General features: G+C 50.8%; 1 protein-coding gene across 7 annotated transcripts in view; it reads right to left on the bottom strand.

Moving 5' to 3' along the window:
• VAV2 (vav guanine nucleotide exchange factor 2) overlaps window positions 1-15633 on the bottom strand; it is a 268700-nt gene that overhangs the window by 199290 nt on the left and 53777 nt on the right. For all 7 annotated transcript variants that reach the window (XM_053282181.1, XM_053282176.1, XM_053282177.1 and 4 more), the window contains exon 2: window positions 11469-11585. In XM_053282181.1, coding sequence (XP_053138156.1) covers window positions 11469-11585 — 117 coding nt within the window. The remainder of the gene's footprint in view (window positions 1-11468; window positions 11586-15633) is intronic.

Here is a 15633-nt window from a genome sequence, read left to right as displayed (position 1 = left end):
GTGAGCACTGGAAGACCTTCCCCTTAAGGGGGATGGAGCCAGAGCTCAGTGGAAAAGCCCCTGCCTGCTTGCATGCACAAGGCTCCAAGTTACCTCCCTGGCAGCATCGCCAAGACGACGCTGAGAGAGGCTGAAAAGCCGCTGCCAGTCTGTGCAGACAATCCTGACCCAGCTGCACCCATGGTCTGACTCAGCAGAAGGCAGCTTTCGATATTCCTAACCAACTCCCTTCAAATCAGCCTTAAAAATTTACAAAGAAACAGAACCTTTGCAGCCTAATTTCTGCTAAGGCATTGCAGGGCTTCCCCCACGGGCTACAGAAGCAGCTGCTGATACACTCATCTGCTAACCAGCGCGGCAGCTCACGGTCCGAGTGGCCACACATTGCGGCTTGCCCTGCTCCAGACACGCCCTGATCCTTCTCGGTATCCTGCTTTGCCAGAGGCAGCAACCGGGGCAAAGAATGTGCACCTTGCTGCCCACAGGCATACAAGCAGGCTCCTGCAGACAGACCCCAGGCCATTTGCACCAGCAGATGCTGCCAGAGAAGCAGAAGGCTGAATGGGGTGGGTGGCGTTGCGGGTGGGGGGGAAGGCAGGTTAGTATCCAGAAGCTCCAGAGCAAAACCCCTCCTCGCTTCAAGTGGAAGCCCATTTTTCGGATCAGCTGCTTGGCAACAGCTTCACCAAACCAAGTCTGGGCCACTTAAATGCATGGTCTCCTTTCCCTTCGAGTCCCTCTTCTGTGCTATAAAGTAGGTAAGGTACAAGGTAAAGTGTGCCGTCAAGTCGATATCAACTCCTGGCGCCCACAGAGCCCGGTGGTTGTCTTGGGTAGAAGACAGGAGGGGTTGACCATTGCCTCCTTCCACACAGTCTGAGATGATGCCTTTCAGCACCTTCCTATCTCGCTGCTGCCCGATATAGTACCAGCGGAGATTCGAACTGGCAACCTTCTGCTTGTGGCAATGGGGAAATCGCTCTCCCCCCGCCCCATCCCATTCCACACTCTCTCTCTCCTCCTCACCCTGTTCCAATCTTTTATTCATCTGATTTTACTTATGTAACAGATTTTTACACCACGGCTCATAAAAAATTCACAGAGCTTTACAATTTAAAAGCACAATTTGCAGAATAAAGAAGAAGAAAAAACCTGAAACAATACAGAGGATAAACTATAAAATAGCAAACCCACTGAGTAAAATTGCATATAAATGTATCATCATCATCATCATCATCATCAACATACAGGTATAGGTGGATGTACATACATGTGTATTTAGGATAGGTATGTACACCAGCATGGTGTAGTGGTTAGTGTGCTGGACTAGGACCGGGGAGACCCGAGTTCAAATCCCCATCCAGCCATGAAACTAGCAGGGTGACTCTGGGCCAGTCACTTCTCTCTCAGCCTAACCTACTTCACAGGGTTGTTGTGAAAGAGAAACTTAAGTATGTCGTACACCACTCTGGGTTCTTTGGAAGATGAACGGGATATAAAATGTAAATAAATGAATGAATGAATGTAAAATTAATAATAATAATAATAAGAAGAAGAAGAAGAAGAAGGAAGAAGAAGTAATATAATGCTGTCCTGCCTTACAGGGGTGTTGTATGGATTATCATTCAGTTCAAGTGTATTTGGCCACTGGCCATAACAACACAAGGAATCAACCACAAAATGATATGTTTACAAACTTGCAAGTTACCAAACGTCCCTCAGAATAACAGCCATGATTTAACACACACATGATTTACAATGCAATATACCAATGAGTTCGAATTATATATGTGGATGGTTCTAATTGCCCAAATAACTGAGATGATGTGTGCAAAACACTTCCAACAGTCCAGAAGTGCTCCATAATCACATCTCAGCAACCCACCCACCCACCCACCCACCCACCCACACACACACACACACACACACCATATATGTGGGCCAGTGGTGGTGGGGGAGTTAATCTTGTGCTCCTAGAATGGAGGTTCCCAACCTTGGGTCCTCAGATATTGTTGGACTACAACTCCCATCAGCCCCAGTTGCACTGGCCAACAGCATCTGGAGACCAAAAGTAGAGGGGCCATGTTCCAGAAGCATCCCTACTGCTGGGAAGTACTCCATCTTGCTCATAGGAACATAGGAAGCTGCCATATACTGAGTCAGACCCTTGGTCCATCTAGCTCAGTGTTGTCTACACTGACTGGCAGCGGCTTCTCCAAGGTTGCAGGCAGGAATCTCTCCCAGCCCTGTCTTGGAGATGCTGCCAGGGAGGGAACTGGGAACCTTCAGCTCTTCCCAGAGCGGCTCCATCCCCTACTAAGGGGAATCTCTTCCAGTGCTCACACTTCTAGTCTCCCATTCATATGCAACCAGGGCGGACCCTGCTTAGCTAAGGGGACAAGCTGTGCTTGCTACCACAAGACCAGCTCTCCTCTCTAAAGTCAAGGCACCACGGTTACATTTCTAGGCACCATGGCTCCCTGGGATTTTGCCACACCCTGCCCAAGGAACAGAAAAACCAGAAACCAGTGAAGAGTTGATTTATTTCCCCAGGTTCGTTCACACGATCAAATGGCAGCAGCTTGCGGGGAAGGCAGGATCCTACCTACCTTCCCCCAGACAGTCGGAGCCTCCTCTCCCTGGCCACACTCTATGGTCTGCATTCTTGGAGGCAGTTTCCAGAGCTCCGTGCTGCTGACGACCAGGAAGTGAGGTAGGATGGACTCCTTTCCCCGCCTACCTCACTTTTTGTCTGGGTATCGGATCTGCAGCAGCTGGGCCAGGATGCCTCCCAGTTGCCCAGACGATACGGGCTGCTTGGGTAAATGCGGGAAGCCCGATACGGGCAGCCCGTGTTGTGTGAACAACCTTCTCTTTCTTCATTTATTTCTTTTTAACCAACATACACAGAGAGAGAAAGAAATGAAGAGGTTCTTTTGGAGTGCATCGCCCGTCTGGCAAGGGAATGGATTGAGTCGAAAGATTTTTACGAGTAATCCTACGATCACAGAACTTAATCTACTTAAAGGCAGGCTGCTGCTTCAGGAAATCAGGCAAGGAAGCCAACTCTGATGGGCGCTTAAGTGCTTCTTAAGTTCTGCAGCTCACCCAGGGAGCACGTGAGCGGCCCTTCCATTTTGAGACGAGCCGCTCGGTCAAAACAGCCCCACCGTCCTCAGCAGGTGCAGCCTTCGAAGCAGATGTTGCCAGCTTAAAATACCCAAAAGCCTGCAAAAAGGAAGTCCCCCTTTTAAAAAATGAATCAATTGAAGATCCCTGCGTTTGCTCAACCGTGCAACAGCGGGAGATTTCGGTTTCGTTGCTCCGCAAGACACGCGGCCCCCAATTGCTCGATAACGTTGATTTATTCAATGTTTTCTTCGGCTTTCCCGTTGGCAGCCTCAAATGGAACGCCACAGTCAGGGGGGTTAGAGGCATGGCTACGGATCACGTTAGCCCACGTCACCATGCACCGAGGCGAGACACATTTTGCAACCTGAAGGACTTGTGCAAATGCGGGGGTCAGTAGTTTCCCAACGGCATGTGGCAAGGAAACCGCTAGAGTGTCGCGATAATTTGGTTTTTAAGTAAGGGCCCTGCAAGGTACATGTCTATGGAGGAGGTTGCCAGCATCTCTCTGCATGAGTCAGCGGTTTGGCTTTCAGCCCCTGCTTAAGGGAGATCATTGCAGTCACGTCTGTTTAATTACAGCCGTTTCACTCATCCTCAGAGCATATCGAGAGAATATCGAACTAGATCCTAAGATTTTAGAGTTTGAAAAGGCCTTGGTCTTCTAGCCCAGGGATTCTCAACCTTGGGTCCCCAGATGTTGTTGGACTTCAACTCCCATAATTCCCAGCCCCAACGGGCTTTAGTTGGGGATTATGGGAGTTGAAGTACAAGAACATCTGGGGACCCAAGGTTGAGAATCCCTGTTCTAGCCCAACCCCTCTGCCCAGGGCAGGAATCCGCTGAGCTTCCCTGACAAATGGCTGTCCAGCCTCTCATGAAAATGAGCCCACCACAGCATGAGGCAGGCTGTTCCACTGTCCAACAGCTCTTACAGCTTCTTCCCGAGGCCCAGCTTAAATCTGCATACCCATAATATCAACTCATGGTGTTCTAGGCCTGTCCTCAGGAGCCACAAAGAACAAGTCTGGTTCTTCGTCTCTGTGACAACCCTTTCGATATTGGCAGATGGGAAATACGGTTGCATTCTTCCAAGGTCTGGAGGGGTGTCATGTAGAGCAAGAAGACAACTTGTTCTCTCTTGCTCCTAAGATGGACAGCGCGTATGAGGGTTGTCTTCTGCTGAATCCAACCACTGGTCCACCTAGCTCAGTATTGTCTTCACAGACTGGCAGCGGCTTCTCCAAGGTTGCAGGCAGGAGTCTCTCTCAGCCCTCTCTTGGAGATGCTGCTGCCAGGGAGGGAACTGGGAACCTAGAGGCTCTTCCCAGAGCAGCTCCATCCCCTTAGAAGGGGAATCTCTTCCAGTGCTCACACTTCTAGTCTCCCTTTCATATGCAACCAGGGAGGACCCTGCTTAGCTAAGCGGACAAGTCATGCTTGCTCCCACAAGACCAGCTCAGCACAGTAGAAGCCCCCAGTTCACATCCATGCCCCCCCCTCAAAAGAGCATCGCAGGGATGCCAGCTTGACCCTGTTCCACAGAACATGGGAGACATGCCCTGCTTTCCACTCAAGTCCACAGAACAGGCTCCAAGCCTCCTTTTGAAACTTTCCATCTGGCAACCTTCGATGGTCGTCAGACAATCGGCTGCATTCAGTGCTGGGACAAGGCCCCTGGCCGGCCCCTCCTCGCACCACTGCTTCTGGGACACGTTTTCCATAGTCGAGATTCTGTCCAGGGAGTGGGGGGCAAAATTTGCTGCATTTCAGTTTTTTTCTTTGGCTCTAGGAGCCGGTGAAAGATGTCTCAGAGGGGACCCGGGGAGCTGTTTGAGCCGCTGTCAGAGGGGCTGTGGGCAGAATAGTGGGCGGGAAGCTTGCTTTGTTTACTGTGGCACAGGCTCCATCCACTCATCCCAAGCCTTGCAATTTTCAATTAACGACGTCGTGCCGTTTTATTCCCTCTCTTCCTCCCCCTTATGCAACATTATACACACAAATCTGCCTCACAAGAAATTCCTGGTTTTGCAAAGCGCAGCCTCAAAAATGGCTAGAAAAAGGGTAGTAAATAGAGATGTGCAATTTGATTCGTGCACAAATTGATTCACGCCGAACCGGGGCGATTCATGTGATTCGACCTCGAATCAAACCGCCCCTAAAATGAAAGGCCCGATTTGAGGTTGAATCGAATCATGCCCTATTCGAAGCAAATCAATTTGTGTGATTCGAGTTGCGGGAGCCATTTTGTCTCCACCCCCCACCCCTTGCTGACTGGCTTGAGAACTCCTTTCTTCTTGATTGGCTTGTTATCATACAAATCAAGTGCTGTCATGGGCAACTGTGACCCCAGTGGCGAGGGAGGGAAAGCACTTTTGGAGGGGATTTCAAAATGTATTCCAAGGGACTGGGAGGCAGAGGAAAAGATGCCTCTCTTGAAGAAGAAGATACGCCAATGCAGGAGGGAGGAAGGTTTGATTTCATGGTTTTCTTTTCTCAGCACGGAGTATATATGCTGGGCCACCTTTTGCTGCTGTAACCCTCCGGCTTGGCTGGATCTCAAACTGAGCTGCGGTTTGGTCTGTTCGTAGTTCGCAGATGTATTTCTCCTCTTTGGGGCTCTCTTGGAAAAGAGGTGGAGGGCTAGAGGCGGGAGGGGCCTTAACACGTGGATCGCTTCCTGGACACGGCCACCAACTTCCATTCTTGCACAGGGCTGCACCGCTCTGGCCCTACAACTACAACTGCTCTCATCCCCACCCACAATGGCCAATAATTGGGGGTGAGGTGAGCTGTAGTCCGGCTCCCAGCATCCACAGCCATAGTGGTGAAGAGTCAGGGATGATGGGAGTTGTAGTCACACATCTGCAGGAGGAATGAGGTTGTGCAGCCCTGTTCTAGAACAAACCAAGGAAGAGAGCCGGTCTTGTGGTAGCAAGCCTGACTTGTCCCCTTAGCTAAGCAGGGTCCACCCTGGTTGCATATGAATGGGAGACTAGAAGTGTGAGCAGCACTGGAAGAGGTTCCCCTCAGGGGATAGGGCCGCTCTGGGAAGAGCATCAGAAGGTTCCCCGTTCCCTCCCTGGCAGCATCTCCAAGATAGGGCTGAGAGAGACTCCTGCCTGCAACCTTGGAGAAGCCGCTGTCGGTCTGGGTAGACAATACTGAGCTAGATGGGCCAAAGGTCTGACTCAGTATATGGCCGCTTCCCATGTTCCTATCTCAAGTTGTGCAAATTGGCCCATCTCCCTCACTTGGAGGAAGGTGGGCCAGAGGAAGGCAGTCTTTTGCCGGCTGCCTTCTCTCCTCCACAGACTCCATCCCTCCCTCCCTTGGTTGGCTGCAGCTCCTGAGCTCCTTGGTCACTCACTGGTGAGTGGTTTGGTTTCAGACTGTTGGCCATGGTCCATGCAGACCACGCTGACCTAGATGGAGCCGTGGTCTGACTCAGCCAAAGACCAACTAGCAGCCCTGCCCCACCTTGGATGGTGCTTCCTGCCGCTGGCCCACCTGATCTTCCGTAGCCCTGTCCCAAACCCGACTTCTGCCTGCCCTGGGAAATGCACAGGGACCTAAGAAGCTGCCTCCTCCTGAATCAGGCCCTTGGTCCATCTACCCTGACTGGCAGTGGCTTCTCCCAGGTTGCAGGCAGGAGTCTCTCCCAGCCGTACCTGGAGATGCTGCCAGGGAAGGCAGGCCTGGGACCTTCGGCATGCCAAGCAGATGCTCTGCCACTGAGCTATGGACCCATCCCGTGTTCCCCCATAAGGCGTGTCCGTGTCTGCACGCTCACATGTTTTCTGATGTCCACTCAGTTCTTTTTAGATCCCGCTCAGGATGAATCAGGAAGGCCCCACTCTGAATGCATGTGTGCACACGCTGCCTCCATATTGTCCTCCAGAACCAAACTCATTCCACGCACAGATAACAAAAGTTAGAGAGAACACTGGCCCCTTCCCCGAAGTCAAATGTCTTAAAAACACACAATCAAACTCCACATCACTGGAAATCTTACTTTGCCGTTCCCTTGATTTCACCCAGCGTCACCCACCAGCTTGCAAGCCTATCTTTCCAGTCACAAGGGCTAGAAACTTGTTTCCTGCTTCTTCACACACAAAACCTGCCATTTCTTCAGGAAACCGGGTTCGGCACCCAGTTCCAAAGCCTGCACGTTTTACCCCGGGCGTGCATCTTGCGGCCACAAATCCCTGCCCTCAGGAGACAAGTTTCGCTCCATTGTTGTTGTTTGCAACTAAAATGACCGTTGCCCTTTGGGAGCCCTTGAGACAGGCGAGTGTCTATGTGTACATAACACAGCACTCAACACAGCCCAGAAAGAGGACATTTCTGAGTCGCACTGCAAAGGTCGGCGGGAACCAGCCACACGCCTTCCCATCCTACCCCACCCCGCGGCCTCATCCCTCGTTCACAGAGGAAGGGGCTCGGGTTTTTCTGCTGACTCCTGACTCGGTTTTTCTGCCCCTCCCAGGTTTTTGTAGCAAGATCCATCATGCTGAATTGCAGAGTCATTAAATCTCTCCTTCTAAAACCATTCCTGGCAAGTTCAAAAGAAGAGGCAGGAAGTTGGCCGGGAGGGCCGAGGGCGGCTGGATAAAGGCAGCATTTGGCTGCCTTTAGGAGCACTCTGAATTATAGTTCCCTGAAAGAGAAACCATGAGTGCAGAACTCGAGCCACTGAGAAGGCGGCTGGGCTCCCTTTCCAGCAGTCCGCCGCCACCAGGCCTGGAGAGCTTAATCTATATTTATGTATGCAGCTCATTACGCCCGGCTCCGACAAATTACAGAGACACCAACTTTTATGTTACTGCTGTCATTAAGCGACGGCTTTGGCGAACGCTGCAGTTTTGCATAATTTACGGAGAGGTTAATATGCTGAGCCCTGAGGCTGGTCATCATTTCCTTCCCCCACAGCTAATGGGGGAGAATCTTTATTTTTGTTGCTCTGAACTCCTAGGAACATACAGATGGAGCGACTGGACTGGAGGAGATGAACCAGCTGCGTCTGCTTCTTCTGCGCGCATCTATTCGTGTATAACAGGGGCTATCCAACTTGGGTCCCTTTATGTTGCTGGACTACAGTTCCCATCATCCCCAAACACAGTGGCTTTTATTTCCATTCTGGGAATGATAGGAGTTGTAGTCCCTGCAAAGTTGCAATTAAGCTGAAGACCTTCCTAACTTTGCACATTTCAAAGTGGTGATTCTCTATTTATTTATTTCTTATTTCTTTGTGTAAACCGCCCTGAGCCATTTTTGGAAGGGTGGTGTAGAAATTGAATAAATAACATATAACATGATGTTTATCCTCACAGTATGTTTATGTTTATCCTCACAACAAATCTGCGAAGCAGGTTAGGCTGAGATACACATGACTGACCCAGAATCACCCAGTGAGCTTCATGGCTGAATGGGGATTTGAACTCAGGTCTCCCTGGTCCTAATCAGCGTTCCCTCTAACAAGGAACCCCAGATGTTGTGGACTACAACTCCCAGAATCCCCAGTCAATGGCCATTGCAGCTGTGGATGCTGGGAGTTGTAGTCAACAATATCTGGGGATCCCTGTTCGAGGGGACGCTGGTCCCAATCCAACCACTATGCCATGCTGGCTCTTATGCTAGCAGGAGAAGAGAAAGGGTCCCTATTCAGCTCAGCACAGAGTCCCAAACTTATGTCCCCAAATGTCGTTGGACTACAACTCCCACCACCCTGGGGATGGAGCCACAGCTCAGGGGAGAATGCCCCTGGTAGGCATGAAGAAGGCCCAAGCGTCAGTCCCTGGCAGCATCTCCAGGGAGGCTGAAAGTCAGAGTAGACAAGACTGAGCAAAGTGGGTGGAGGGCCTGGGTGCTCCTGGCGATGGCACAGGAGCAACTGACCATAAAGCTATGCTGGAAATGAAAAAAAGTGGTGGTGGGGGGGAATGTCTCTCTTGGCCCTCTCCATCTCTTCCCACCAGCCTCACACATCTTTCGGCAGATCCTCGCCTTTTCTGCAGCCACTACAACCAGATCCCTGGGCGAGAGCGAACAGCCTTCCGCTTTAAGAGAAGGAAATGATTATTGACTAACCCACCTGCTTTGAAAAACCAACAAGGAGTCTCTCAGAACTTTCAAGACTAGCTGCGTCTGGGCTTGGATCCAGGAAAACGTCTGTTACAGCAAAGCCATTATTCTTCAAGGTGCCACTTTCTTCTTGAAGACGAAACACCCGCTTCACGTGCCGGGGGAGGACAGGCTATTGCAGCGGAAGCAGAAGCCACCCAGAGGCCATCGGGGCTGGTGGGAGTTGTAGGACCACCACTTCGGGGCACCCCTGAACTGCAGTGCAAGGCCCTTGGCGAATGTTGCAGAGGAGCTGGCGTGTGATGAAGAGGGGCAGCCCACGGCAGCTGGAGTCAGGGGGAGAAGTGGGGGTCGGGCCTTGCATGCAAGAGAAAAGGAGACTAGGAGCAGAGACATTTCAGCTGCTTGCCACCACAGGACAAGAAGATCTCCAAGATCCCTTTTCAATGTGTCTACACCTACAAAAATTAAAATCATTCGGACCATGGTTTTCCCCGTGACACTCTATGGATGCGAGAGCTGGACTTTGAAGAAGTTGGACAGAAAAAGTATTGACGCTTTTGAACTATTGAGGGTACCATGGACAGCCGGGAGAAGAAACACATGGATCCTAGAACAAATCACTCCAGAATTTTCACTAGAGGCACAACTGACCAGGCTCAAACTATCATACTTCGAACACATTCTGCGAAGGGCCAGCTCCCTTGAGAAGTCCGTCATGCTGGAGAAGGTTGGAGGAAAGAGAAGAAGAGGACGACCAGCAGCCAGGTGGATGGACTCAATGACGACAGCCACGAATGCCCCACTGAAAGACCTTAACAGCCAAGTGGAAGACAGGTCATCCTGGAGAGAATCCATCTCTGTGGTTGCTAAGAGTCAACACCGACTTGATGACACTTAATCAATCAATCAATCAATCAATCAAAGCAGCCCTGCTGGATCATATGCCTCTAGAAGCCCACATATAGCACACATATAGCAAGGAGCGTTTTTGCCTTTGGCCGCTGAGCATCTGAGTGAAAAGGTTCCCCTTGTCCCCCTCAGGCAGTTTGCAGTTGGAAGAAACCAACTGGCGGGTTATAAAAATATGATAGATAGATAGATAGATAGATAGATAGATAGATAGATAGATAGATAGATAGCAAGCAGTAACTTAAAATCAGAAGAAAGCATGTGTCAGTATTTAAAAAATAGGGGGACGGGACTGCAGGACTGTTTAGTCAAGGGGATGGAATGTTCATAAGCCCGGAGCTATTAACAGTTAACAAACGGAGGGGGGGATGGATCTCGGCAGCAGGGGGAGGAGGGCTTCTGGGGGGGGGGAGCTGGAAATTTCTCAGCTTGAAGAGTCGTCCAGTCCACTCACCCCCCCCCCCCGATTCCGAACATCAAAGAACCTGGGGGTGTGGAGACTGGTCTTAGATTCAGGTCAATGCAGTCATCTACAGAGAGAGAGCCTGGTCTTCTGCCCTTGCCTGGTGGGCAGAGAGGCCCTAGGTGCACTTTACTGGGCTCCAGCGTCATCCCTGGTCCGGGTACACTGAAGAGGCCCCCACAGCCCCAGCCCGGCCGAGGCAATCCTCCCTGATCAGCCCTTTGCAGGCCTGTGGAGTCTCCCCTCAAGGAACCACATCAGAGCCGTACTTAGGTCCTTCGCCTCAGGCCAGCTGGCTGCATCAATTCTCAGTATCAGCCAAGGTAATCCCACACTCCCAGGAGTACTCGGTTTTCACCTGGTGCCAGAGAGAGAGAGAGCGTGCGCAGGCGCTGCCGGACGGGTCAACCAATGCAAAGGAGTTCAAGAGACGTGGCGGTGGCACTACCCACCTTGCAAAGTTGCCACAACACACCACACGACACCCCCTTTGATTCTGGGTCCAGCGACCACCCGGCAAAGGGCTTCAGTTCTGACCCTTCCGCCTTGCCCAGGAAGAACCCCAATGCAACGATTCCCAAGCACTTCCCTTTGTGACCTTCCGTTTTATAACCATCTCTGCCCCAACTCTGGGAACAAGGAAAGCCAGCCAAGAAAACCTCACGTTGCACACATGAAAGCACTTTGGTACCAAGCGACACTTGGCGTGTGGCACAGCTGAACAGTCAAGTGAGAAGCTGTTGGGAAACTTACAAATGGTAAAATCATCCTCATTCATCATCATCAGATTAATGTTTTCATTGCTAGTTCCACTTTAGACAGAAACACTTCCGCTCGTCTCTGTGTGTCCAAAGAAAGGAAGGGCAGAGCCCGCTCTTACTTTTCCGAAGTCCCGCACATCGAAGAGGTCAAAGGGGTCAAAGAGCTCGCTGTTCCGCAGGCCAAATTTGTCATGGCAGACCTTGAGGAATGTCCGGATGTTCTTCAAGCAGAGGAACTGGAAAGACACAAGAAGAGATCGTTCAGACGTGAGGGTGGTGTACCAGAGTCACAAAGGTGAATGCTTTCAAACAACACTCTGCGCATGCACACAGACAGACAGACAGAATGTGTTGCAGTATCTCCCAGGTGTGCAAAGCGTTTCCTGAGCCTGTGGCTGGCTGGTGAGGAAACAAAAAGCGTGCTACACACCTTTCCTCCTGAGAAGCAAAAGGAGCTGTAACTGTCTTAAGGGACTTACAAGCTGAAAAATTCCCTCCTTTTTTCCCTTCAAGCCCTCCTCCCACCACCACAGAGTTCCATTACCTCCAGCCACCTGCTTGTCTGTTGACTGTTGGTCTGGGCTCATGAACATTCCATCCCATTGACTAACAGGAGTGCAGTTTGGCTAGGGCTTGGGGCCCACCTTACCCCCCCCCCCATTTATTTATTTTTTAAATACTGACATATCTACTTCCAGGAAATTTAAAGTAACAGAATTTTAGAGCTGAAAGGGTCCTTGGTGTCCTACTCACTGCAATAAATGGCTGCAGAATTCCTGACAGATCCTGCAGCGAAGGATTGCCCACCACTGCCCAACAGCTTCAACAGTCAGGAATTGCCTCCTAATGTCTCGTCTGTTCAGCCCAACAGGGAGTCTCTCCCATGTGGTTCGTTTCAGTCTGGAAGCCTCTTGAGGGCAGAGAACCACCTTCTCCTTGCTCTTACTATGGACACCGCTGGGAACTTCTTTTGCTGGACAGCAGGGGCAGCAGGTGCTGCCTATATAATAAATGAGCAGCCCCCTCAGGCAAAGGTCGGCCTTGTTTAAGGTGTCCCCTCCCCAAGGGTGGGCACCTTCTTAAAATGGCGGCTCTCTTCTCTTTAGCAAGGGGAGAGTAACTGGCCCTGTCCAACTCCATCCAGCACAGCAACCCTCTAGTGACTGCTTCTAGGGTCTGCCTAGTGTTTCCTTCCCATTTGCAGGCTCTTTGGGGCAGGGAAACCCCTTCAGGCTCTCTGGTGTTTGGGAATCAGCCCTAACAACTGGTCGAAGTAGGCGCTCTTTTCTCGCTAGCAGGGGGAGAGCAACTGGCCCTGTCCAGCCCCGACACAGCGTCCTTCCAGTGGTGGTTGCTGGCATCTCCCTGGTGTCCTTTTTAGACTGAGAAGGCAGAGAGCCGTCTTCTCCCGCCTTTTTCTGGGGGCGCCACTCGGCGAGATGTGGACAGCTGCTCCATAAATAATAAATGAGCCCCGCCCCCACCCTGGCAACCGTCGCCTCAACAAGGCCCCCCCCCCACTGAGCCAAGGGAACATCAGAAGCTGCCTTCATTGGTCCATGGAGCTCAGTCTAGTCTCCACTGACTCCTTCTCAAAATGGCGGCTCTCTTCTCTTTAGCGGGGGAGAGCAACTGGCCCTGTCCAGCCCCCACACAGGGTCCCCTCCCCCGATGGCTATTGTGGGCGTCTTGTGTATGCATGTGCATGTGTTTAGACCAAGGATGCTCAGCTTCGCCACTCCTGCAGATGCTGGCCTACAACTCCCATAATCCCTGGCTGTTGGCCACTGTGGATGGGGATTATGGGAGTTGTAGTCCAAAAACAGCTGGAGGGCCTAAGTTGAGCAGGCCTGGTTTAGACTGTGAGCCCTTTGGGAGAGGGAACCATTTTCTTATTCTTTTTCCCCCTATGTAAACTGCATAATAATAATAATAATAATAATAATAATAATAATAAGAAGAAGAAGAAGAAGAAGAATAAACAACCAGTCAATCACACCTGTCTGACTGTGTAAACAAGAAATAACAACAACAACCAGTCTCTCCCAGCCCTATTTGGAGATGCTGCCAGGGAGGGAACTTGGAACCTTCTGCATGCAAGCAGGCTGGTGCTCTTCCTCTGAGCTATGACACCACCACCCCGAGAGTGTCCGCACACATAGTCTCCCATTCAGATGCAAACCTGTGTGGACCCTGCTTAGCAAAGGGGGCAAATCATGCTTGCTACCACAAGACCGGCTCTCCGCCTCTATTGTGTTGATGTTAAAAGCGACATTGTCTATTTTGTTTATATCGTATGTTGTTGAAAAACATCATACAGAACGTTTAGAAAATCACCAAGGATATCAACAATTAGCCATCACTCCTGAACCTGCAACCAACCAGACAAAATTATGTTTTTCTGGGAGATAGTGAAAAGAATCCTCTTGTTCACACTGGTCATAGTTTTATAAACCTCTATGGAATATTTTCCTCCTAAACTAAATACCTCCAAATCCTTTAGCCTTTCCTAATTCTTTTTGTTTTTTAAGGTGGTCACTTTGGTGGCCTTTTCCTGCACCTTTCCCAACTCTCTAATGAGTTGAGCCGACGACGTCTGCTTTGTTTCTCAGCTCAGATGGATTAAGAGAGAAGGAGTTAGAGGAGAGAGCATTTCCCCGGAGCTCTGGCGCGTGGTCACGGCGCAGCCAGGCATCCGGCTCCATTATCTGCATTAATGCAATCCCTCTTTCCTAGAAAGGGACACGTGGGCTTTGACAAGGGCAATAATGGATTGATGGACAATGGAAGAGAGAGAGTGCAAGCACGTGCACCTCTCCTGGGTCCCTGTAAGAGCCACCCCAAGACTTTACACCTGCCGAAACCCACAGATTCACTCACAGTAAACGGCAGGCACATTTGCACCACGGAGGGAGTGCAGTGAGAGCTTGCAAACACCTCTCACCTGAGAACTAGACCCAGGGATCATCCCAGATTGATGGCCAGGAAATTTAGGACCAACCAACAGAAGTACTTTTTCGCACAACGCATAATCCACTTGTGGAAATCTCAGCCACAAGATGTGGTGGCAGCCAACAACCTGGATGGTTTGGATAACCTCATGGAGGAGAGGTCTATCATCGGATACTAGTCCAAGGGCTATAGGCCACCTCCAATCTCAGAGGCAGGATGCCCCTAAATATCATTTGCAGGGGAGCAGCAGCAGGAGAGAGGGCCTGCCCTCACCTCTTGCCTGTGGGCTCCCCAGAGGCATCTGGTGGGCCACTGTGTGAAGCAGGATGCTGGACTAGATGGGCTTCCTTGGGCCTGAGCCAGCAGGGCTGTTCTTATGTTCTTATGACTGCCAATTGTTCAGGTAAAAGATAAAGTATGCCGTCGAATCAATATTGACTCGTGGTGCCCACAGAGCCCTGTGGTTGTCTTTGGTAGCATACGGGAGGGGTTTCCCATTGCCTCCTCCCGTGCAGTATAAGAGGATGCCTTTCAGCATCTTCCTGTATAGCTGCTGCCCGATACGGGAAACATACCAGCGGGGATTCACACCGGCAACCTCTGGCTAGTCTAGTCATTTCCCTGCTGCACCATTAGGTGGCGGCTTTTCCTGCTTTCTGGCCAGCTGCCCGAAGAGGAAGGAGCACGGGGTGATGTTTTCCCAGTGGCACACCTCAGACCATTTTGCATCCCCAGACCCACCAAGGAGCCCTCGGGATCTCCATCTCTGCACTCTGTCCCCAGACCCATTCTGGGATTCCACACCACCCAAAGGTTGCTGCCCCCGCCATGCCCCAGAAATTTTAATTCCAAGACCTGCCAACACCTTCCTTGCACACGATGAACAATGAACTAGTTCAGGGGCTCTCAACCTTGGGTCCCCAGATGTCGTCGGACTACAACTCCCATCATCCAGCACCACAATGGCCAGATGGGGCTAATGGGAGCTGCAGTTCAACAACAAAAGAAAGAGAATTATGGCTGTGGGGCTTTTTTCTCTTTGCATGATGACTGGTCTCCAATTTCCTCAAAGTAATACTCAACCCAAGTCCCTTTAAGCCTCCTGTTTTCAAAGTTAGTGGGCCAGCCCATGACCATAATTATACAGGGCCAAGGACGGCTTCCTTTCATAGCCCTGAATAGAAGCAGCCCCTCCTCCTAGGCCGAATGTGCATGTATGCACACACATCATGGTCTGTCCTAGACAGATTTTTAAGGAACAGAAAAGAAGACATGGTTGCCAAATACCATGGATGCATTGCTTTATTGGAGGGATCTTTGTCCCGCTTTTCA

This window comes from Hemicordylus capensis, chromosome 17 (genome assembly GCF_027244095.1).
Source record: "Hemicordylus capensis ecotype Gifberg chromosome 17, rHemCap1.1.pri, whole genome shotgun sequence".
Classification (NCBI taxonomy): domain Eukaryota; kingdom Metazoa; phylum Chordata; class Lepidosauria; order Squamata; family Cordylidae; genus Hemicordylus; species Hemicordylus capensis.
This window is presented reverse-complemented; position numbering and strand designations above follow the sequence as displayed.